Genomic DNA, 24,599 nt, shown 5'->3' with positions numbered 1-24,599 from the left:
GCAATACTGTAATTACAGCATATGTAATAGCTTACAGTAGCCTACCAAGGTCACAACGCAGTTAATGCGTCCTCTAAAGAAACTATTGTCAGTCCAGTTTGCTACCAGTCTATGCTTAGACTCCACCTCCTCTCCAGTCACTGTTTACATGTGCATGAGACGTTATGCATTTGATCTCTAACGCCTTAATTGGACTGTGAGAAAACGCGTTGTTGTGGTGTTCGTTTACTAAAGCGTTTTAATGTAGGCTACGTGATTCGATGAAACCGGATAATTTAAAGGCGCTATCCTGACGCCAGCAACTTTGTCCATCTGACAGTGGCAATACCGCATAGGCTAGAGAGGAAAATTGGCAAAGTACAACTAATCCGATGCTGCAGAAGAGAGCACTTGCTTTAGCCTGCACGGATATTTAACATAGGATTGAAGGGAAGGAAGGAGAGAAGATGAAACTATTTGCCTGGGATAGACCTGACTATACCAGATGCAAAGGCTATTGCTCCTGAAACTCCGAAATCGTGAGACCAAACGATAGCACGGATGGTTTTGCGAGTATGACTGCCGCAAAAGCCACCACAGGAGTAGGCGACTCAGGTCTCCCCCGGGACAGTGACAAGAGAAGTGCCAGCAGTGCCTCACCTGCTGGTGCAACATCACTGGCAGTGAAAAGCACAAGGGGATATTCGTTAGACGACTTTGATACGGTTGCTACTGTTGGTGAGTAGCCTACAACTCATGTATGTTACGTGGATATTGTTGTTATCGTTTAGTTTTCATTTCTGTTTTTTATTTTTCTCTAACTTCGTGATGTATTTGAAGAAATGTCAAGCTCACCCTGATCATTAATTTGATGTCCTCACGTGGCTTCAGCGGTTTAAGTGCTGCATACAGTATGAGATCACGGTGCTTCGCCGTTTTTGTGTGTGCCTTCCTTAAGTCCAGAAACAGTGGGGTGAAATCATTTTTATCATATGGTCCGGCTGTGTTCTGTGTCCTTAGCTACCTGCAGATGGCGTAGATTCATTAAGTGAAAGGATTCTAGGTCCTTTTAGAGAAACTCTGTTCACATCACGAAAGACTTGTGTAATTAGTTAACACCTAAAACAGAACTCTACGCCTGCATTCAAGTCAATGCAAAGTAAACAAGTCAATATAAATGTGCTTCATCTAGGCCCAATTGACAGTGTTTCCTTAGACATATGGAGTATCTTCACCTGGGAGTTTGGTCAAGGAACTCATGTAGGCTATATTCAGTGGTGTGATAAATGCCACTGTGATTTCAGAAAATAGGCCTATTCAGACCCTATCACTGGGGGGGGGGGGGGGGGGGGTGTTAATACCAAATACCACAATAGGCCTTATTTCCTGATGCAACAAGATGTTTTAAGCACTCCTGTGTAATTTTTTTGAAAATTTCTTCCAAAACCCCCCCCTACCCCCAAAATTACTTTTTTAACCCTGAAAATGTGTGTTTTTTGCCATATTTCACAACTTTTCCACTTTTGGCCTATTACAACCGACAAATATTATCATGTTGGACCATTTAATGATCTCACATGTGTCATGTTATATCGTAAGAGTACTTTGCACAATGAAAAGTCTAATGTCAAGGTCATATTGTAGGTGAAAGGTCACCGAAATGCCTTTTTCCCCAAAAAAATCAATAACATTCCCACACTTTATCAAATCATGATTCTCGTCGAAATGTGTCACTGTACTGGCAGAAAAAGTTAAGTGTCATACAACTTAAGATATTTTGTTTCTAAAAAACAGTCTCGTGTGATGTGGCTTTTATTCAGTGACAAAACCCACATTCACCATAATTGAAGTTTGGCATGTCCAGTACTGATGAACAAATTAACAATGGCGATTTGTATTCATGGAACATGGTCAAAATCCAAGAAGGAACTTGAAGATGTGGCCTATATGGAAGAATCTGACCTCCCTCATGGTGTCTTGCCCCGTAAGAAGGATATCATTGAATGCATGATGTATCTTCTTCGCCCTGCAAGGGCCGGTAAAGTCCTGCGAACCAGAAGATTCTCGCCTCTGTTTTAAAAGACCACTGGTTGTTCTGCAACATATACACCATTGGGGAGCAATACATTGCCAGCAGAATTGAAGCCCTTTACGGCTCCTTCACACAGTTGCGTGTGTTGCAGTGCTGGAGACGCATCCCATTCACTTTACATGGGCTTACGTCATCCGTTGCCGAACTGAATTGTGGGTCCGTTGCGTCGCGTTTCTCCCGTCGCTCGCATTGAGAAGTTCAGCTGTTGCTGCACCGACAGACGGCACCGGCCAATCAAGCCAATCGACGGACGGCACCAACCAATCAAATTAAGGTTATACTTCAAGTAATTTGCATAGCTACCGTCGGGAACACCCACTTGATGGAACGCAACTGTGTGTAGAAGCCGTTATACCCGCTTCCTCGCCAATATGAATTGGCCACAGTCCAAACAGTGAGAAATGGAAAACTGACATGAAGGAGTACAATGGGGATATGGAAAATCTGTTTTTTTGTGAGAACAAATCGGCACGAGTTTCCCAAGAAAACCTTTTTGGGGTCAAGATGGGGGATGAGAAATGGCAGTTCTTGCATTCCATGCGTAATGGTCGCAAAGGTTACTGTGAGGAGCAGGTTGATAGAAAGTGGGAGCGAACAATGGAACGAAAGAATGCGAGGGAAAAGGCCCTGCAGGCCATGCAGAACAAGGAAGAGGAACGGAAGAGGGCTGATACAGCATTGGTTGGGTCAACATACGAAGAAGCTATGGGGGAGGCAACCATAGAGACCACCACTGAATCTACTGATAGTATCTCAGAGTAGGTAAATACAGCAGATGATGCCAGAGACTTTCTAATGAGGAGACACAGCACTCAAAAAATCCTCCATAGAAATGCATGGGGCTAGTTTGTAACGCCAACATGGCCGTTGTCTACACATATCCCACCCCTTCCTCGGCAAAACGTCGACATGTGAATACATTGAGCCAATCATTTGGTGTGATGTGAATACATTGAGCCAATCATATGGTGTGTTGTGAAGACATCGTGCCAATCATGTGTTGTGAACTCGCCGCTGGAGCAAGGTTGGTGTCGTGAAGCCTTGCGCACGCGCATTTCTGCCGAATAGGATGCCCAATGAGTGCCCAAAAAGCGTTGCAATATGGCCGCCGAGTGGAGGGAATTGCCTAAAAGGACTTTGATGATACATACAACCCTGCAACTCCAGTCCAAAAGGAGAAAAGTACACGTTGCCACGGACACTGACAGCAATGACAGTGATAGAGAAGTTATCAGCATTCGCGTAACATCTCCACTGCTCAAGCTGAAGTGAACCATGCAGAACATTATGACTGAGGTCAACTTTGTTTTACATTGTGCATTGTAATGATCTCTGCTTAATGTTTCTTATTGAATGTAATTCTGGATCATTGTGGGTGACCTTTGACCTTTAATATGACCTTGAAATAGGATATTTTATAATGCAAACTATTCTCATGGCATGGCATACCACATGAAAGACCATCAAAGGGCCCATAATGAACATTTCTCTACATTGAACTTAACAAAATGTTAGAATATTGTGGTTTTTGCAAAAAATAGGCATTTTGAGCCATTTTTGTGACCTTTGACCTAAAATGTGACCTTGACACTATACCCTTTGTGCTCAAAGCATTGCATGCCACATGAAATACCTTTAAAGGACCCAGCATGAACATAAATCCACTATGTATGTGGCAAAAAACACACATTTTCAGGGTTGAAAAAGTAATTTTCAGGGTAGGGGGGGGTTTTCGGGCTTGATTTGAAATTTTTTCACATCAATGTATTCCCAAGACATGGGAGCATTAGAAAATCTGGGCTAAAGTTGAATCTGAACATTTTCATGAAATAACACCCCCCCCTACATCACCTTAACATTATATGCTGCACCCATAGGCTAAAATCATCTAAATTAATTGTTTCCCTCATCAATATAGACAATACATGATAGGCTTTATGGAAAAGCAAAAACAGGGTTTTAGAAATGTTACTGTAGTTGTTAGATATGTTAAAAATATTTCTTAATTTGAAAAATAAGTTGAAAATTAAAACATGAAATTGACAAAAGTATTGATGTGAGATGATGTGACAAGCAGTGTACCCCAGGAATTGGGAATTTTCCATCCTTTCCTGAAAATCCTCCACTCTGTCAGGTTGGTTGCAGACAGCCGGTGGACAAATCAGGTCTCTCTGATTAGGCTCAAGTCAAATGTGTTGTGTTCTTGGGGTCTCTCTGGCTGGAGCCCCCAGGTGAAACCCTGAGCGACCAGTTCCTCCTGTGCCATAGTCCTATAGTGGGTACCCGTGCTGGGTGTAGAGGACTGCAGGACTGCAGCGTAGGAACCCAGACTCTCATTCTCTTTCCTGCAATCAGCTTGTCCCTATTAGCGTCACCAGCATAGCATAGCATTGATAAGCATAGTGATCTTACGATGGTTGGCCAGTTTAGCTGCTCCTCTAGGACTTGCATTGTGTTAGCTGAATGCTTTATGTGCAGGTGCATTGTCCTGTTGGAAGTTAGGCCCTGCACTAGGTTTTCATTGCGGATATCTCTAATGGTGTACTTTGTGCCGATCAACTTTCTTCATTTGAGGTTACCGCTGGATTTATGAAGGGTGACAGTGCACTGATCTCTCCCCCCAATCTTCTGTTTTCACTATTATCGAACCAACTTGTCCACGGTTTCTTGCTGAACTTGAAAACCTGCTGTTGCTTGTTGTCTAACTTCCTCTTCCTGCTTGGAAATAAACTCAGGAGCAGCCTCCTCTCTGGCAGGAGAGCTTTGTGCCACACATTCCAAACATCACCTGAACCAAATCCTGCTGCTTTTCTCTCTAGCTGCCAAATGATGCTGCTGTTCGCCAAGGCTGCCTGCAGGCTGAACAGCGCTGGATCTTCAGACTTCAGCAAAGTCGCCTCCAGGCTCACCTTAGCATATTTTAATTTCCCCAAAAAGCTAGTCACCGATAACTCTAAAATCAATTTCCCTTGCAAAGTCACACTACTTAAAACAGCACCCCTAAACTGCCACCATACACGTAGCCACAACAACCTAAATTGTAAGCTGTGCTTTTGATTTACCTCAGTGGTGTTGGTAGGTAGCCTTGAAAATTGATCTCCTGACCAGTTTGCCCTGCCACTCAACATTGAGTTATACCATCAGCTTCTCTGATGTGAAACAAAATCTCTTCATCATGAAAGTGTTCTAGCTTTCCTGTAGCCTACTAATAGACAGACGTCTGCATTTGTTGGGTTTAACCTTCAACCTTGTCCGTTTCAGGTTATCATTTAATTTATCTAACAGCCACAGAGTACTGTATACAGGTCTTACTCATATACATATTCATCTATATGTGTGACATATTCTGTACACAATGCATTATTTGGTAATGAAATAATTTGTCATGCCATTAAAATACATTTAATTTTAAATTAAAACGTTTTAATTTACTATATTGAAAGCACTTCACTTCGGAAAGATCATACGGATCGATGAGCACAAAATGCACTTTTTACCCATATGACATGCATGTTAGACGGAAAATTGCATTATTCTGAGATGGTAGGTTGAACACATGTTTTAGTGGTAATGCCTCTGAGGTTAATCCTGTTACTGAGGTAGTACATTTACATACATTTATTAATTTGCCAGGTGTTTTTTATCCAAAGTGACTTACAACAAAATCATCAGTAACTAGGCTATATCATTTGCTACAGCAGCTGCTGCTATAATTGTGCTATGGCCAACATTGAATCCAGATTGATAAGGACTTGAAATAGCATTTGAAGACAGAAATGTATAAAGCTGTTTATTTTACAAAGGATAGAATCAGGAGCTTGGAGATAGGTCTGTAGTGGTTCAAATCACTTGAGTATCCTCAGCTTTATATGGAGGGTGGGCAGTAGGGCTTGGTAATATCAATACACCAAATAACCACCTGACCTGCCGAGTTTATTGTGATTTCCCTCTACATTCTCTTTATACTGTCTTTTGGGGGCCTAGAGTGGCAATGGTCAGGGACACACTGTATTCAATGCTAACAGAGAGCTTCCCCACTGACCCACAAAATATTCAGCAAAAGGGCTCCCCTGTCCATGACACCATTTCTAGTGGAGTAGAGTGAGCAATCTTAATGATGTTGGTATCTTGCTGTATCTCATTGGTAACTTGTTACATCTGGGGCTATTTTAAGAAACATCACTAATAATAGCTCTTAAGCTGCTGTGTGTAATTGTAAGTAATAGCTATACAATGTAAATAAACAACCGTTGTGATGTAGGCCAGGGGTTCCCAAACCTTTCCATGACAAGGCCCCCAAAATACCACTAGGTTCTGGCCAAGGCCCCCCTTTTGCAAGATGTGTTATTAAAGCCATCGACAATACTACAGCGAATATTAAGCTCATCCTCTATCCGTTTAGCCACAAGCACTTCATGATGGAGCATACAGTGTGTAAAAATTGCATTCAGGGCTTTCTGCTTGATGAGAGCTGTCACTCCACTGTTATTCCCAGTCATAGCCACGGCCGCGTCTGAACACTCTCCCACACAACAAGACCAGTCAAGTCCATTTGCCTCAGTATACGTGTATATACTCTTTTGATCCCGTGAGGGAAATTTGGTCTCTGCATTTATTCCAATCCGTGAATTAGTGAAACACACTCAGCACACAGTGAGCACACAGTGAGGTGAAGCGCACACTAATCCCGGCACAGTGAGCTGCCTGCAACAACAGCGGCGCTCAGGGAGCAGTGAGGGGTTAGGTGCCTTGCTCAAGGGCACTTCAGCCGTGCCTACTGGTCGTGGTTTGAACCATAAGTCCGAAGCGCTAACCAGTAGGCCACGGCTGCCCGCAGTGTACTCGTCCAAAACTTGAAACCACTTTAGCACCAAGCCCTGGAACAGACCATACTCCAGCAACATGCAAGGTCCATCTAGAGGTGCCATGCCAGGGACCTCCTTGTTACGGAGCCCACCCTGCAGAGAGACAGGAACATCTCGACAGGGGTGATGAAGCTATCACGCTACAATGAGGAAGAAATTTCCGAGATCCAAGTGCAAATGGCAGGCCGATTCAGAGCATACAGTAGTCTACAGAAGAGACGGCAGTCCCAAATTGCCCTGGCCCTGGAGGGCAAACACCCTGCAGTGCAGAGGAGCAGCTAAACTGGCCAACCATCCCTACAAAAGATCCCTACAGCTATGCTGATGATGCTATTCTGGACATCCTCAGTCAGATGTGTAATATCATAAATGGCCACAACAACAAAGAGGATTGTCTGAAAAAATTGTTGGCATTTGTGGGTGCCCGCATCAAGGGTTTGTCTGGTTATGTTGCTGATCGAATCATAAATCACAGCAAAGAAGAATTTGTTGAAGAACCCATCATGAATGTGGAGTGGGGTGGGTCTGGGATGCCAGACACTACTGTTGAACCTTCTGGATGTGTCTTGGGCTAGTTCAATGAAACACCAAGAAAGGAACTTGCCTGCTTAGTAAGTCTGAGCAAAAAGCTGTTCTGTTGGTGATGCTGTTTTGCATACAAAGGTTGCTTTGTTGGTGAATTTGTTGCATTGGTCCATGGCATTCAGGCTACTGGCAGCGCATATGTATAAGTATATATACTCTTTTGATTTGGTCTCTGCATTTATCCCAATCCGTGAATTAGTGAAACACACCCAGCACACAGTGAACACACAGTGAGATGAAGCACACACTAATCCCGGCGCAGTGGGCTGCCTGCAACAACAGTGGCGCTCGAGGAGCAGTGAGGGGTTAGGTGCCTTGCTCAAGGGCACTTCAGCCGTGCCTACTGGTCGGGGTTCGAAGTCTGAAGCGCTAACCAGTAGGCCACAGATGCTACGGCATGGTACTATGAAGTAGGGCTATTACGACTCCTGGGTACAACATACGGCGCGTTTGTGACTGCCACCCAATGTGCATTGTTGAAACCTGTGTCATGTTGTTTCATGTTAAATATGATTGGCTGTTGATTGGACACTGTTGGATATACTGTACCCCACCTCCAACACAAGGAATTTAACACCTCTCCTGTATCTGAAATTCAATTAGCAATGGATTCTAAATGTGTCTCTGTGCTACAAATAACTATATCTGTTGATTAATTTAATCTACATATTGCATTTAATTTCATATACAGTTATTCATCTTGCACAGTTATGCTATGTTTCTGCATTTTCTGTGCCCATAGGGACAGGTACATTTGGTCGTGTGGTTCTTGTCAGAGAAAGGAGAACGAAGCGTTATTATGCACTGAAGTCCATGAAGATTGCAGATGTGATTAGGTTAAAACAAGAACAACATGCCCACAATGAAAAAGAAGTTCTTATGGAGGTGAATCATCCCTTCCTCGTCCAACTGTGAGTTGCTTGGTTGTCAATAAGGGAATGCTTTCTACAATAAATGGTTGGAAATCAAGTGGGAAACAAGGCTTCTTTTTAGCAGTTTGTTATGGAAAAAGGTGTTTAGTTTACTGTTCTTGACAAATGAATCAAAATTATTGCTAGTCACAGTATCTGATAGATGGAAAATCTATCAGATGTGTTTGTCTGTGTTTTATCTTGTAAACATTCTGAAGATGTATTTGTCAGCAAGCAGACCAGAATACTTTAACATCTGGTGTGATTGCCCCACTTGAGAGATGGCAAGCAAGGGAAAAAACATAAGCTGAAACAGCATATTGTACTGTAAAAAATGCTGTGGTGTAATTTATCAAATATGATAGTGAATCCTCCTAGCCTATCATAGTATAGACTATTGTAGTAGCCTATGTTTTAAGATTTTCACAGAAGTGACTTCCATGATGCTTTTAATTTTAGGATGATAGCACTGTGAAACTACATTGAATGAATGGAGGCATTTCTGCCCTTAGCTTTTGGACCCATCATGATGACCGGTGTCTTTACATGCTGATGGAGTATATGCCTGGGGGGGAGCTTTTCAGCTATCTACGCAGCAAGGGCAAGTTCAACAATGCCACTGGACTCTTCTTCTCAGCGGAAATTGTGTGTGCCATAGAGTATATGCATGCAAAGGAGATTGTATACAGAGACTTGAAGCCTGAGAATATACTACTGGACTGTGAGGGGCACATCAGGCTCACAGACTTTGGCTTTGCCAAAAAACTTGCGGACAGGTATGGATTACTTAATCTCCACCACCGATGACATACCTTCAGTCCAATCCATATTCACTTTACTATAGATAACCAAATGACAATTAGTCCTCATGAACATTTTTTCAATTTCCATGTCAGGTGGAGCTCATTGTGCAGAGAAAAAGTCCCAGTAAAGTTAAAGGTAGTACTAGCACGAGTGAGTGCAACCATTAGGTTTTATATAGGGGTTGGGCAGCTCCTCAAAGGGTATATAGCAATTTTGCAGTCACCATAATTTGTTACCAACTTAAAACTGTCTTTCATGGTTTGAAAAAAACAAAAAAAAAACAACCATCACTTTCCTCACAGAGGAAATATGCCAAATTTACTGTGTTGATGAAGTAGCTGAATCATCAATCTGTTGGTCATCAATTGTTAATGTAGATTTTATATTTGTTTTACTGAAGAAGCTGAGGAATTGCCACCTTTATTTATTCTAGCATGTAATGCAGGTCTGTGTGTGTTAATGGATGGGAGCAGTGTTCTCAGTAAGCAGACAGGATTTTCTGTTCAGTGCAATATGCATCACTAGTGCCATCCAGTGGATACAAGCTTGAGCAAAATAATGATTCTGCCAACTACTTAAGAAATTGACTGCAAAGTCACATAATAGTATAATCAATTCATTGATGTAATTGACACAGTTCTACTTGTAACATTCTCTCTAACATTGCACTTTGTAAATTGATCCATTTATAGACTTCACCGTCTTTAGATACTTGAAAAGCAGCATTGCCAATGTATTAATGACTCCTTTATTACAAAAACAGAAGAAGTTTGCGTGGGTATATGATAGAACAGTGTTAAAAGAAGGAGATGGAAAGCAAGAGTTTCTATCTTACATTCGAATAAAAGGGCTCTGTATATATTTTTAAAAGACGACTCTGTTTTGTGGAGACATGCAAAGTTACTGCATATGTGTGCTGTTAGGAAAGCTTAGGTCGCCTGATAGGGAAAGCACAGACTGACAGGTAGATATCGCTGATCAGTTATATCGCTACCTGGGGCTAAAAAGCACACCTGTCCTGGCGTTTTGGGCTCACAGTTAGGGCAGGCTTGGCAGAAGTTGAGGGCTGCACACACACAACACACACTCATCTACACATGTCAGGACTACTTCCATTATTTCCATCAGGAAGGAGAGTGCAGGATTAGAGGCTATGTTTTGATTTATTTAAACCAGGGGTCTCAAACATCCGGCCCGCGTCCGGCCCAATTATGGCCCGCGACGTATGTCAAAATAATAATGTAATCCGGCCCTTGAGACTATTTTTAATTGCGACAAACAACGATACTGATTAAAATAGACGATAGTTCCAAGTACGGTGACAAATCTCATTTGTACTCTGCTCCACTATGTGCTAGACATCCAGAGCTTCATTCAAATCCAAAATCGTTGCGCAACGTTTTCAGGAAATACTTGTATTACACGCGAGAAACACAAAGACGTGCATTTGTAACGACACGGAAGCGATGCAGACCATAGTGTTGCATAAATTGAAGCAGAAATTAAGCAGAAATATAGGCCTACACCAAATGTTGAAAAACGTTTACGTGTGATGAAGTCTTAGTTAGGCTATGTTATTCACCTATTCTGAAGGAGAATATCCTTTTGGAGATTATGATCGATCGTCTATTGAATGGAGGTGCCTCTGCGTGTATACGACGGTGTCCACTAAGCATACCATGCTTATTTCGACCCTCTGCAACATAGCTTGGAAGTTGCAGTGGTAATCGTGATGATAGTGTCCGTAATGGACGTGGTACAGACAGCAGGGCTAGTAGAAATAGGGCTCTAAACTACAAAGTCACCCGCAATATGATGCGAACTTCTGGGTACTCAGATTACCCGCGATAGGAACTGATTTGACCAGAATACTTTATTGTAGGCCTTGTGGTTTAGAAACCATATACATCTTAGGTGTTGGTATACATGTTAGGTGTTTTCCTGTTAATTTGTTATGTGGGTAATATGAAAAAAGGAAAGTAAACCTGCTCAAATATGTTCATCCAGTATTTACTGAAAGGTGCATAATTTGAGGTGCTTGCCATCCAGTGGCAAATTAGATGGGTAAATTTACCCCCTTCATAAACTTTTGTTTTACTCAAAGATTTAAGTTTACTTACTTAGATTTAAGTAGGACTTTATCTCTGACCACTTTCAAGCCATGGCCTTTTGAAATTTTGATATAAAAATCCAATGGTGTTGCTTTCTTAACCCTGACGCCTATAGTTTGCCAGGTTTAAAAAAGTTATGAGAGGAAAATATTTTTATTTGGTGTGAAACACACACATACCTGTTTTTATGCTTTTCATTTGTTTTATAATTTGTATTAATATTTATTTTATCATTATTTTATTTATAAGCTAAGGTTGCTAGCAGAGGTGTCTAAAACTAGATAAAAACACTTGCACTTTCTGTTTGCAGTTTTGTGTGGTATTTGAAAAAAAGAACATTGTCAGAAATAGCCAGCCCTCCAATCAGATGACGTTGGCAGAATTGGCCCCCAGCTCATTTGAGTTTGAGACCCCTGATTTAAACATTATGTTTTACATTTGATGACATTTTATGTGTTGGTTAAATCCAACCAAGACTAATATTCTCTTCTTTTGGAACTCTATGCCTGACACTTATGCTTTGACAAATTCTTCCTCTCCGTATGTAAGAACCTGGACTCTGTGTGGTACTCCAGAGTACTTGGCTCCAGAAGTCATCCAAGGCAAAGGTCATGGAATAGCAGTGGACTGGTGGGCTCTGGGGGTGCTCATCTTCGAGATGCTTTCTGGGTAAGTTTACGTAAATGTCAATGGTATTGGCCAAAAGCCTCCCTGATTATTATTGGATGTCCTTTCAACTACGGCAGCCATAGTACACACACATATTTCCCATGGTAGAGCAGACATCTACAATATGGTACAGTCATTTAAGTGTCACGATGTGAAATAGCAGGAAACCTCTCAGACAGCACTACTAAAGCTGCACTGCCTGGCGGACAGTTTGCCTCCGTGTCCACTGTTCACTTGCCAAGTTAGTCATTGTGGTGGGTTGGACAGAGAAGAGGTTCATTCAGAGTTGTGAGGCTCATATGTCAGCGTCTGTGTAAAGTGTGCTGTCCTCACCAGCATGGGGTTATTAGTCTTTAAATAATAATACTGCTATTTGTCCAATTCCAGACTATGAAATTGGTAATTCAATATGCAACTGGGAGGTAAGTCAATATGATAGAATTTATTAGACCCTGCTGGTGTCATTAGGGATAGCGACTATCTTACTGAGTTGGCTGAGGTGAAACAGTTTTCTTCAGAACTTCAACTCAAACGTTTATTGTGATATAATTTTTCTCTTCTGCTTTGATTGTTTTGGAATTCAACACATATTGACATGGTATAGGATTATTATACATCTTCCAACATTTTGTGAAATACGTTCCCAGTCTAATGTTCTTGGTGACGAACGTAGGTTAAAAACTATGCCCTCTTGCCACCAGAGGTCATCAGAGGGCTGTAATTGAGACCTACAGTGCTGTGTGCTCTGAAATCAGCTGTCTTAAAGAGGTTGATTGATTGATGGAATTTGTATAAGCCCTGTGGAAGTCCACATAATTACAGCATCTTAGAATTGCAACTAAACAGTTCATGTAGTAATTAGACTATTTATAAACAAAGTCTCAAATTATAGAGAAAAATACCCTATACCCCCAAAAATTTGATAGCCATGATAGCTTAAAGGATTTGGGTACACTCGGTTTGACTGGCCTACATTCGGCTTGGTTGTGTGAGTAAATTACCTTAATTTCCTACAAATAAGCAGCGGATGTTTGGATCAACGTGCTTATCGTGATGCCAATGGTAATTGGCTTGGGACTGGGACTCTTACTCAGGAAGAGGTTATAGTGCATTGAGTGTAAAATGTTTATCACATTTAGAATAAGAGGGATTTTTTAATAGCTGATTTTATGGCCGTGCTCAGTGAACCCCCACATACTGACCCAGAAAGACACTGCACTTTGACAGTGTGCTCTCTCTCTCTCTCTCTCTCTCTCTCTCTCTCTCTCTCTCTCTCTCTCTCTCTCTCTCTCTCTCTCTCTCTCTCTCTCTCTTTTTCTTTCTCCCTCTCTCTCTCTCTCTCTCTCTCTCTCTCTCTATCTCTATCATTCTCTCTCTCTATGGATGTGTAGCTCAGTGCTGGCTTTGTATTAATGCCTCTGCACAGTTGACCCACTAAAGTGAATTGGATTGGATTCCAGTCACAACAAAAGTGTTAATGAGTTTAATAACAGCCTCTCTCAACATATATCCTTTAACAGTGCTCGTTGTCAATTTGCAAATGCATATTGCTCTGGCAGAAATGCCTTTATTTACAATGAGCCTTCTTGTCTTTTTCCCTTACTATGGCCTCCTCTAGTAAGGGTTAGGTTTACCTGCAGGCTAAGAGAAATGGAAGGTCCACATGCTGTGTCTATTGACACACGCTCTGTGCTTCCACTGACGATGCTAAGAGCACTATACATACTGTATATCCCCTTCTGTCTGGCTAAATATCTACTTCCTTTATTGGAAATGCCCCCCCCCCCCTCAGAGTAGAGCAGTTGACCTCCTCTTCACACTGGTGCCCCCGGGAGCCTCTCTGATGGCTCCGGCTGATGTCCCCAGCAGCCTGACTCACCCTGCCTAATCTGTGTGTACCTTTCACAGGCCCTGAGTGCTCCTCTGACCCCATTCCCCCGCAGTGTGGCCTATGTGCAGTGGCGGCAGGGCAGGAGACCGTGTTATCGTTGGCTTCCAGTCGGCTCCTTCTTGGCAATGGCTCAAAAAGGAAGGAAGTTTGGCTTTCCATGGTTTTGCTTTGCCATGCGAGCAAATAAGATGTCCCCGTCTGAGGGGAGGCCGCGCCACACCAAATTAGTATGGGAACTGGCAGGAGTTCTGTGCTGTTATTTTATTTATCTGTGTTGGATATCCGTTCAGAGATGAGTAAAGCACTTAATCCAGGATGACATGACTGGAAGAGTTTTGAGCATGACACTAGTGATTCTTAACTGCCTTGAACTTTGCAAACACAGGCACCATTCTGATCTCTTTAGCTTTAGATAACGGGAGGTAAAGGCTGCCAGCCGCCTTACATGTATATGACAAAAAAACAGCCCACCACATCTAGTCACAGTAAATCAGACTTTCTTTGAAGTGTCTGCCCCTAAAGTGAATGTCCTTTGCCCATGTGGTTGGGGGGGGGGGGGGATTGTGCAAGGGGGTTCGGCCGTTTACTCAGAAGCCAAGACTAATGTTCTCTAAATTCTAAGGCTTTAAAAGTGTAATGATGGCATTCTTGTTTTGTCAAAGGTCTCATTCTTCCACCTTGAAATATTTAGCAAGGCTTGCTGAAAACCACCACTTATTCCTTGAGGTGATGTGATGCTGCAGCTTTAGTCTTGACCCTTGACACATTACGTAATGCTCTGAACATCTGGGTCACTACTGACAAAGCCCACCAAATGCCTCATGATTTGTCTACATAGTTTGGAATATCTATGTAGTCACCCTGCACTAGCTTCACTCAGTAATTTGAGATCCAGGTTTGGAGGTAATAGTGGGTTGAAATCTGGAATTGAATATAATTTATGACTGCAATACTGCAATACTGGAAATCTTTAGGTAGGTTTACGTAGCTGTCACAGCATCTTTTACCTCCCATTTAATTGCCATTTTACAGCTGCTTTCATTTAAAGTGACATACATGTGCTGTTTGGAAGTACACTTATTTAGTCAGACAGTGGAATAAGAATATTCTCTCAATAATAATTCTGATTATGAGTATTGTATATTTTTAGTAGTTATGTATAGTTATGTGTTGACATTTTCATAGTTATGTGCAGTTATGTGTCGAAATGAAAACATATGCTAACCTTGGGTAGAATATAACCCTGAAATGGGGCTTTGCTCGACACGCTATGAAAAAGTAATGTTGGCAAGTCACAGGTGTTACATAAATACAGAGGACTTGCATAACATTGTGAAAGTCTGCGTGGCCATCCATTAGGCATTGCGTGAATAATGACCGTCTGGACGGATTCGGAGCTGGCACACGACCCCATCATGTCCAGACTGGGTTGACAGGGTTGTCCTGTCACACTCCAGGAAGCCTCCTCTGCCTTTTCTGTCGTACCTAGGACTTTTTTTATCCCGTAGAAGCCATTTGTACCGTTAGTCTGTCGCCCACTGACCTGCAGACTAGATTTAGAGAGACCTCTGGGACTCTGGGAGCTCTGGTGTTCACAGTGTGTTTAGAGGCCCTATACCCTGCTAAAGCCATCAGGCCTATTGCATGAACAACCCTTAGCCAAAATTCATTAAAAAGTCATAACAGCTCTTCTCCCCCTTGAACCTCTAAATCAAATCGCTCCTCGTTATTTCCGTCATAGATTGGGAAAAAACATTGTTTTATGCTAACATAGTAACATAGTATACATCTTCATAGGGTGTCCTATCAGCTATAAAATAATTCACCATAAAACCATAAAATCCTGTTAATGATCATAGATAGGCCTGCACTTAATACTGTCTTGTACAATGTTCTCAGTTGGCATCTATGCTTATTTGAAAAATATAACAAATGGTTACACATGATCTACCTGAATAGCCAGCATATACATAAACCTAATTGTTTATGTATATGCTGGCTATTCAGGCCATACAGCTGTCACATTTCAGGATATGATTAATGTGGTTATTACCTAAGCACATTCTTACAATTTTCATTTTACGAATCATTTAATCCCACCAGTAACTTTTTGGCCATTCACTAAGTGATGTATGTTTAATTTATGCTCCCGCTTTCTGTTTCAGGCATCCTCCCTTTTTTGATGACAACCCTTTTGGCATTTATCAAAAGGTTCTCTCTGGCAAGCTGGAATGTCCTCGCCATCTGGATTTCTATGTGAAGTAAGAGCAGAGTGTGTGATGGTAAAAGTGCCTTGATTTCTAAGAAATGTCTCCTAAGGTTATGTCTCACCTGTTAGATCCGGTTAGTGTGGTCCTCATCCTTAATTAATCTCTGGAGATATGGCTGTTATTTTTATCTAATCCTGCTAATGCATTCATGTTGTGTTTATTGTGGTCCTGATGATCTTAATGAGAGTGACCTTCAAAGAGCCCAACATAGACCTCCTTTTGAGTCTGGTGTGTGTTTTAGTTCCAAGCCACACAAACAGATGCTGAAATCAATCTGCTGCTAGAATTAGAGAAACTGTAGAGATCAAAGAAATAGAGTTAATTTCTCAGGAAACAAGAACATATAGCAGCCTGTGCAATGTGTATTGAATGTCATATGTGTGTGGAGGGGTGATTTATTACATGCGTTTACTGTAAATCACCAGAGATATTCAATTTGAATGAAGCATGATTGCATGAAGTATTGTGAAAGGTTTGCACTAAACTGATATTAAAGCAATTGCCATCAAACTTCTACGGCTTATGCCTTTGCCTTGACAGAAAGGTTGTTACGTTAGATCACAATAGAGATTTAGACAGCTGCTGGAAGAGCTTTAGGAAGAGCAATAATCAACAATAAGAATATTAGTATATCCACGTTCCTTTCAGCTGTCTAAATAAAATCCATACCGTAGATGTTTGATTTCCTTGAATCTTTTATGTTAGTTGTGAATCAATTTTAATGATGTTGAACGAAGACATGTCAGTTGTAAATCAATTTTAATGATGTGAAACGAAGACTTACACATGCAAAAAACTGTTAAGGAGCAAAGACAGGGAAGCTTTGATGAAATGTCCATCATGAGTAGTTGAAATTAGGGTGTTTGGCATTATCAAAGGAATATATCAACAAAACGTCAGTACATCCTGTTCCTCAGGATAAGTGTTCCTCACTTCACTGTTGAATAGCAAATGTAGGGATAATATTTTCAAATGTTAGCTGACAGCTGTTGCAGTGCTCTGGAAAATGGAAACGAAAAAGAAACAAACCTAGTATCAATTCATACTGCATGCACAGTATGAGTGCTTGTCATGTGGTTATGAGATTTACAGAATTCTACACAGATTTGGTATATTTCCTCTCAATCTACATAATGTATTTTATGTCATTTCCTGTCTTTCGCCACGTGTATGATGTTCATGTTTAGGGAGACTGATATATTTTAGTCACATAGTGTTGTTGAGGACTCTTTTCTGATTGGTTAAAGGAAAATTCCGTTATTTAGCACTTTGAGTCCCTTTTCTACTGAGTGGTTAGTGGTGTTCGTTGATGTTCCAAAACAAATAGCGTAGCGAAATACAGTTTCTGTCGTTGATATTACTGCGCCACCGTCTATGCTTTAGGCTCAAATATTGAGCGGAAGTTTATACACGATTGTGAGGTGTCTGAAAAAATAGTTCCACAATAGCAAATAAGACGGTTGGAAATCATGCATTGCACCGATATATTTGATTTTAATAATCAACGAACACCACTAACCACTCTGTGAGTTGCACAGTTTTGAAAACAAACGTTAAGGGTTGTTTTAGGACATGTTTGAGCATGCCTGTAGGCAGCCACTCTGACTAGTCAAAGGCGATTCAAAACGAGTCAGAAAAGTCGAGACAGGACCAATCGTCAAAATTTCGGTGTCCACTACTCTAGTTCATCCAAAATAAACCAGAAAAGGGACTCAAAGGGCTAAATACCGGAATTTTCCTTTAACGTTAGTGGTCATTGTTTTTAGCTATGCTCCTCCTTCTCTTCACTCAGATATTTCTTCTGTTGTCTTTTTTAGAGACCTCATCAAGAAGTTACTTATTGTTGACAAAGCAAAGCGACTGGGGAACCTAAGAGTAAGTGGGCACTGTGGCTGTAAAGTGAACAAACTTCTGTCTTAACCTGGAACGCCAACCCATTTTTTTGTATGTTTCAAAGTGGCTTCCACCCCCTACTTCCCTCTCAGCATGAGAGCTACCGGCCAGTGGAGACATGTTGTTTTTCAGCTGTTTGTGCGTTCTGGAGCTGACCAACCCAGAGTCTGTGGGATTTATGGGGTGAGGTGTGTCACTGCTTGTCCAGAAGCTGCCTCTGATGTATTTTATGATGGCCATTAATGAGCCTTTGCACCACTGGGGTCAAGTACATTTAACTCTTTGTGGTGCACAATTGAGCCATCATGGATCAGTGCGATTGATGTTTGGGGATTGTGGTATGTATGGCACTTGTGGAGAGCCACAAGGTCCACACCATACCTGAAAAACACCCATCAGTGGGAAATAGAGAGATCAGTTCTCCATTGATGGAGATGATTTAGCGCAAGAGTTTGGGAGTTTAGTGGCCTCACATCAGGGTCAGTGGTCCAGCTGAGAGTGTCCATGTTAACACTCGTCATGGTCAAAGGTCAAGGAGTTCTCACCTAGGTCTGAGTCTGTCTCGGCTTTGTCCTCTCAGTGAGGTGTCCTAGGGCTCAAATGCTCAACTTGGTGTCTTCAGGGCTCTGAATGGCTGGAAGGAAGCACAGCTTTAGTTCAGTACAATGTGTATTCAGTAAATCATTAATGCTCTCATGGAAGAATGAGAATAATTATATTGTATGCATTTATATGTTGAGAATAAATGGCATTAATTTTGCTCAGTGTGCTGGACTGTCGAGTTTATGACGGAGATAATTCTGTAGTTCTGTAATGGGGTGTTTTTAGTTCTCCTTGAGGTTTTGACTTATAAAAACTAAATATGAAGTGGCTGTATATATGCTAGGAACAGTAAAGTTATTTGTGCACCCTAAGGTATACTCTGAGTTTCAAACTCTTTAATTTCTTAGTTCAGCTATAGTAAGACACAAGAAAAGGAAAAAATCCAGTCTGTTATAACCACCGTAAACAATGGCTTTGCCATGGTTGGCTTGTTTTTCCTGTGCCGCCTTTTCTATGACTGAATTAAAATCTGGGAAAGCTAGTATTGTGCTACTAAAACAGCAAGGCACAGTTTTATCCTCTGGACAAATCATTTCAGGCAGACAAGAAAAAGATTGTAAAGATTGCTTTCAGATCCATTTGTCGCACAATATCAGTGTCCTCTGAAAATGAATAATTACTGAAGTTTTACTCAAGAAATCTGTTGATGAAATCTGTTGATGTCTTCTTGATAACCCAAGTGAAATGCTCACAACGGTTACTCTGTTGGTGATGTTGTGCTTTTTTCTGTTTTGGTTCTTTGGTTAGGCATTCAGGCTACAAGTAGCACATTGTGTCGCGACTGACTGCCACTAACCAGTTGAGTACTGTTGTTGTCTTTCGCGTCCTGTTGTGTAATTTTAGGTAGGGTTGGTTGGCCTCTGTGGCAGTGCATGTTGTACCATGAGGAGTGCCTATACATGTACAGATGCAACATGTGGCAACATGTGGCATGTTTGCATCTGCCACTAGCCAATTGTGCATTGGCGTGGAATCTCATTTCATGCTGTGTAATGTGAAATAGGTGTGGTTGCTGATTGGCCATTGTGGGAAATACCCTACCTGTAGCACAAGGAACACCTTAACACCTGTGTATGTCTGAAACTGTGTAAAAGGTATCGACATTTCCAAATCTTCAGTTGTCAAAGCCTGCCTGAGGCCAATTACACCAGGGTATTCAGGGTTCCCATTTTATAAGATTAGTATCAAAGGAAATAATGCAGCTTACTTTATTTTAGATGTTCAAGAACAGTATTCAACAGAAAAGTTATTAATAATAACATGAACACATACCATGCCATTAGCAGTTGTTGATACCTTTCCACAATCATGCCCTTGAAGGGCGGATAGTAAGCTAAAAAAAACTTTGCCCATTCCATTTTTTCACAACCACCAGCAAAAAGTGTTTTGAAAGAATTCTTGTATCACGAAGCCTGGTGTCTAAATATCTATGAAACAATAGCAGAATCACTAGGCATTTGGATCAGTAGTCTGTCATATTTCAACACTTAAGTTCTCTCACTCCCAGGAAATATTTGTCAAGAAAAAGTTCCTGAACAAAGCACCATTGTTGCTTTCAGTTCCAGACCTCTATGCCTCTGACATTACAGCTGGTTGTTATACTGTGTTAGTCATGTTAGAGTGAAATACACAGCTTTTACATGTAAAACAAGATTTCACATGCTAGTACTTAGAGGTTGACTGCTGCACCAACCGGTCATTATGTTTTATGTTGTAGTAAGGATGATTTGAATTCCATACAAGTAACACAACACAAGTATTTTTGATTTAGCCATTCTGGACTACTGTATGTATTTGACTGTTACATAATACATTCACGTCTTGTTTTTAATATGAATTTACAGTTACTTATATTGAAATAAAACCTGCCCTTTATGTAGGCCAGCCTTGGCCAGGGAAGCCAGTGGGAAAGAGCAGATTTTCTGGGCAGATCCACTGGAACATCTGGTGTTCGTACTGTGTTTGTGTCTGTCTCTGTGTTGGTTTATCATGCCTGTAGGAAGTTCTCCCCAAGCTAGCACAGGGCAATTCAGTGCTTTCTCAGAGAGGTGATCCAAGTGTGCATACAGTGCAGTCAGTGAGATAGCAGCTGTGTTGACACAGATTACTGTGGAGAAGCACTCCTAACACCCCCGCTCTCCATAAGCAATGTACAGAGTTGGCAGATTGCCCACTAGATCCATATAAATTGTTATGTCTTTAAAACAACTGTAGGTTTATGTCATCATACCTTACACCCTTTACACATCAGAGTGAACTGGTTCACAGGTGGTGTGCAATTGTCACTACATGGGTCATGGAAGACATTGTGTCCTTTAGTGAGAAGGTAAGACGCCTTGCTCTGCAAATAGATTTTCCCAAATACGGCCCTCTTTGTATTTGATCTCATCTACTCCACAGGGCACAGGCATCCACATTTGTTAATAGCTGATGTTTGTTAAATAGCATGTACAGTATATAGTTCTCTGTTGTTGAGCAAACAAAACATAAAACCAAGCAACATTTTACAAGAGATGTCTCACTTGCACTTTTGTGAAGTGTGTGCTATCAGTGAGGAGGTTAAAAATAAGGCGTGTGATCTTCCCAGATGGGTGTGCTTGGTAACTGTGCTTGAGATACGGAGTAGTGCTTGTGTGAGAGGCGCTGCGTCTGTCAGCTGAAGATTCCCAGAATCCTTACTGCCAGACACAGGCACTGGGAACAAAGGCAAGCTGTGGGGGATCATTTTATCATCATTTGCGTTATGCCTCCTCCTCTGAACTTTCCCATGGAAACACAACAGTAAGTGGGGTCTTAGCCACAAAACCAGGCTTAATGGAAACAAAGAGGAGGACGAGGGTGCCATGCTCCTACATGCATGACCCACAGGAGCTGTAATAATATACTAGTCATGGACATGATTTAGGACTTCCAGCTACAAGTGGAAAATACATTGAAGTGCTAAATAGTTATATTTAATAATAGTTTAAAAAAAATGTATGTGTGCTTAGTCATGAATATTTTTACTAATGAATACATTTAAATTAAGTCATGTACGTAAATTATGACTCATTATTTCTTTACAGAATGGAGCTGAGGATGTTAAGAGACATCGATGGTTCAAGGCTGTTGACTGGGATGCTGTACCACAAAGAAGACTTAAGGTGATAAGAAAATCCCTTCATTGGGACTGGAGTTTCAGTACAATCAACTTTGTAGTAATCTAGACTAATTAATTTAAAGCTCTTTGATATTTATTTCTAATCCTGCAAACAAATGACGGAGACAATGCAAAGCCTTAACTATTCTGTTAGACTGTGAAGTCGATCTGACTGGCTCGCCTGTTTATCCCGCTTTAATCCTTTTATCCAGCCACCCATAGTCCCCAAAGTCACCCATGAAGGAGACACATCCAACTTTGACTCTTACCCTGAGGAGAAGCGGAGGAAGGAGCCTCCTGTGTCTCCAAAGGACCTGGAGACGTTCAAGAACTTCTGAATGACCATTTCACTCTCTCACACAATATTACTCCTGTATGGTACTCTAGCTGTAGAGGAAATGGATAGGATTGTATTGCTCAATGACCTGCAGAGTAGTCGGTTCAGTTGGGGGCATGTACTGTAACATGGCTTGATGCTGCATGCATGTGCAGATCATTGTCAGTTGCTCTTTTAAGTAGGACTCAAAGCAGATGTGGCAAGGAGTTGCACCATAGTTTCTCTTTCCCAGAGAATCACTAAGAGGAGAGACCCTTCCTCTTGTCTATTGTACTGTATTCACATGGTGTTTGACCAAAGACAAAGAAGTGATATTTGCCTTCCACAAAGGACAATGGAGATCAAACACCTAAACATGTCATCTACAGAGAATTGACTGTTTATGAGGTGGAATTTATACGCTTTATGGTGGCACTGTTGAGAAACTGTAGGACTGGAGAGACATTTATAGATGCTTCACGAGTGCTCCTGGTTTCTTGCATTGTTTGAATGCATTCCATGCAGTGGCATGACTAAAAAAAGGTCTCTGTGGGTTCAACAAATCCTTTCAGTCAGAGAGCTTTCACAGTCACAGTAAATTTGTATTTGGCTTCTTGAAGATTATTTTTATTTTGGTGCTTTGTGTTCTCTAGCGTACCTACATTATTCAGGTCATCCCTCGCTTGCCTGCAGTCTGTTTAAGGGCCAGGGGTCTGGTCTTTTGGCCTCTGGTTACATACAGTAGGTTTAAGTGGACTATTCTAGACCTATTAAAAGTAATGAGCTCCACAAAAGCTTGGTGGAGATGAGCCCCTTTATTCTTTACTGGGCTCTCTCAGACACCCCAGGCATGTGGGGACCTCTTCCATTAGGGCACAGACATGTGGAAGTTCACCTGGACTGAACACTGTCACCTCAGGAGGCTTGTTTACTGGCATAAGGGCAACACAGACTGTGCAGTAATGCTATCAGTATTCAGCGTTGGTGTTGGACTGATTCTACCAACAGCTTCTCCAGAGAAATAGGTTGCACTGTGTGTCTTCTTCCTAATGTTATGGTTATTTGAAGGACACCTGTTTATTGTTTGCTCGCTTTGACAAAACAAGCACACAGAGTAGCCAAAGGCATTGATAAATATATGAAAACTACCTTACAAAAGCTATAATTATTCTACAGAATTGTTTTTACTGTGATTTGTATGCAGGAATAAATGGTATGGATAGGTCGACTAGCTCTTTTCACTGCAGTAGATCTGCATTTCAACACTCATTCTCGCTGCAGATGGACTTGTATAATGTCTCTGTTTTATGTCTGTCTGTAGATGAATAAACATTTGCAAGGACAGTAAGTGGAAAATATAGAGTTTATGGATTGTTGTCAAAGTCTTGAGAAAGAGCAGCTACTGCTCATCTGAATCCAGATGTGTTTTAATTAAAGTGACCTCCCATCCGAGGTGGAACTCATTCAAGTCTTTTGTCGAATGACAGAAGCACTTCATGGAGCTCTTTCAAAGCCTCGAGCCTCATACAGAAAGAAAGCCAAGCGTAAATGCAATCAAGAGACGCTGGAGATCAATTGCTGTTTGATTGCTCTAGCCACATTGAGAGGCTGCTTGAGACTCATTGTAGCCAGATGTTGAAAAGGTACAAACTCATCCTTTCCAAACGGTGATCGTCATCCTCGCTCCTCTCAGTAGCAATAGAGCCTGCTTACTGCACTGAGGAGACAGATGGACTATGGAAGTTGTACCATTTTCACCCTGTTCCCAGTCAACAGAGTTATTATACATCCTGTAACCCAGAATATTGCATGTCAACACATGTTCTTTTTTACCATGTTGGTGAACAAATGTTCCTATTCTATCTTCTGTTGAATGACAGGTATGTGTTGTTACATAATGGTGCATATTTTAGTGTAAAAGAAGTGATCTATGTTACCTTCCATGTTGGAGATTTGAATATAGTCAGGATGACGGTATACATGTAGCAGTATGGCTGTCTGCCATTATTTCCACCTGTATGTGGATATGTGGATACATTACATATTAATAGTGTGTGAATGTGAGACTCATGAAATTAGAACTCAACACAAGGACCTCTGTGTGTTTTATTCAGAAGTTTGTGAGCACCATAATTCCCCGCCTATAAACTGAACTATATACATTGATTTTGCAAAATTTCTTGGGCTATGAGGTTAATACACAGGGGAGGGCTATACATGGGAATGCATGTCTTTACTTCATTCTTCTCTCTGATTAAAGCACTGATCAGATTCTGATTTATTGGGCTATTGGGCGCTGTGGTTAATACACAAGTGAAGTCAATACACTTTTTAAAAAATGTGTATTTGCATACACTGTCATGCGGTTTGTACAGAGCGGCTACTACATGGGACATTACTGTGTGGGTGTGTGTGTGTGTGTGTGGGTGGTGATTTAAATTTAATATCTGTTAATGGCCCAGCCATGCATA

General features: G+C 41.3%; 1 protein-coding gene across 1 annotated transcript; it reads left to right on the top strand.

The window, feature by feature from the left end:
• Positions 1-251: 251 nt before the first annotated feature.
• LOC143099682 (cAMP-dependent protein kinase catalytic subunit PRKX-like) lies at positions 252-22,803 on the top strand. Its single transcript, XM_076262600.1, has 8 exons — positions 252-717; positions 8,264-8,432; positions 8,945-9,208; positions 11,897-12,016; positions 16,073-16,168; positions 17,995-18,052; positions 21,739-21,816; positions 22,025-22,803. Exons 1-8 carry the CDS (start codon positions 555-557, stop codon positions 22,148-22,150), a joined length of 1,074 nt encoding a protein of 357 aa, XP_076118715.1. The 5' UTR covers positions 252-554; the 3' UTR covers positions 22,151-22,803.
• Positions 22,804-24,599: the final 1,796 nt, after the last annotated feature.

The sequence above is a fragment of the Alosa pseudoharengus genome, unplaced genomic scaffold (assembly GCF_046254945.1).
Source record: "Alosa pseudoharengus isolate Yale_2024_CS ecotype anadromous, Long Island Sound unplaced genomic scaffold, YU_APseudo_1.1 YU_APseudo_1.1_scf_3, whole genome shotgun sequence".
Lineage (NCBI taxonomy): Eukaryota > Metazoa > Chordata > Actinopteri > Clupeiformes > Clupeidae > Alosa > Alosa pseudoharengus.
Note: the sequence above shows the minus strand (reverse complement) of the source record. Positions and strands in the feature narration are given on the sequence as shown.

Coding starts and splice junctions, on each gene's coding strand:
- LOC143099682 (XM_076262600.1), top strand. CDS start 555: ATGACTGCCGCAAAAGCCACCACAGGAGTAGGCGACTCAGGTCTCCCC. Junction 718..8,263: donor TGATACGGTTGCTACTGTTG/GTGAGTAGCCTA, acceptor CTGTGCCCATAG/GGACAGGTACATTTGGTCGT. Junction 12,017..16,072: donor ATCTTCGAGATGCTTTCTGG/GTAAGTTTACGT, acceptor TTTCTGTTTCAG/GCATCCTCCCTTTTTTGATG.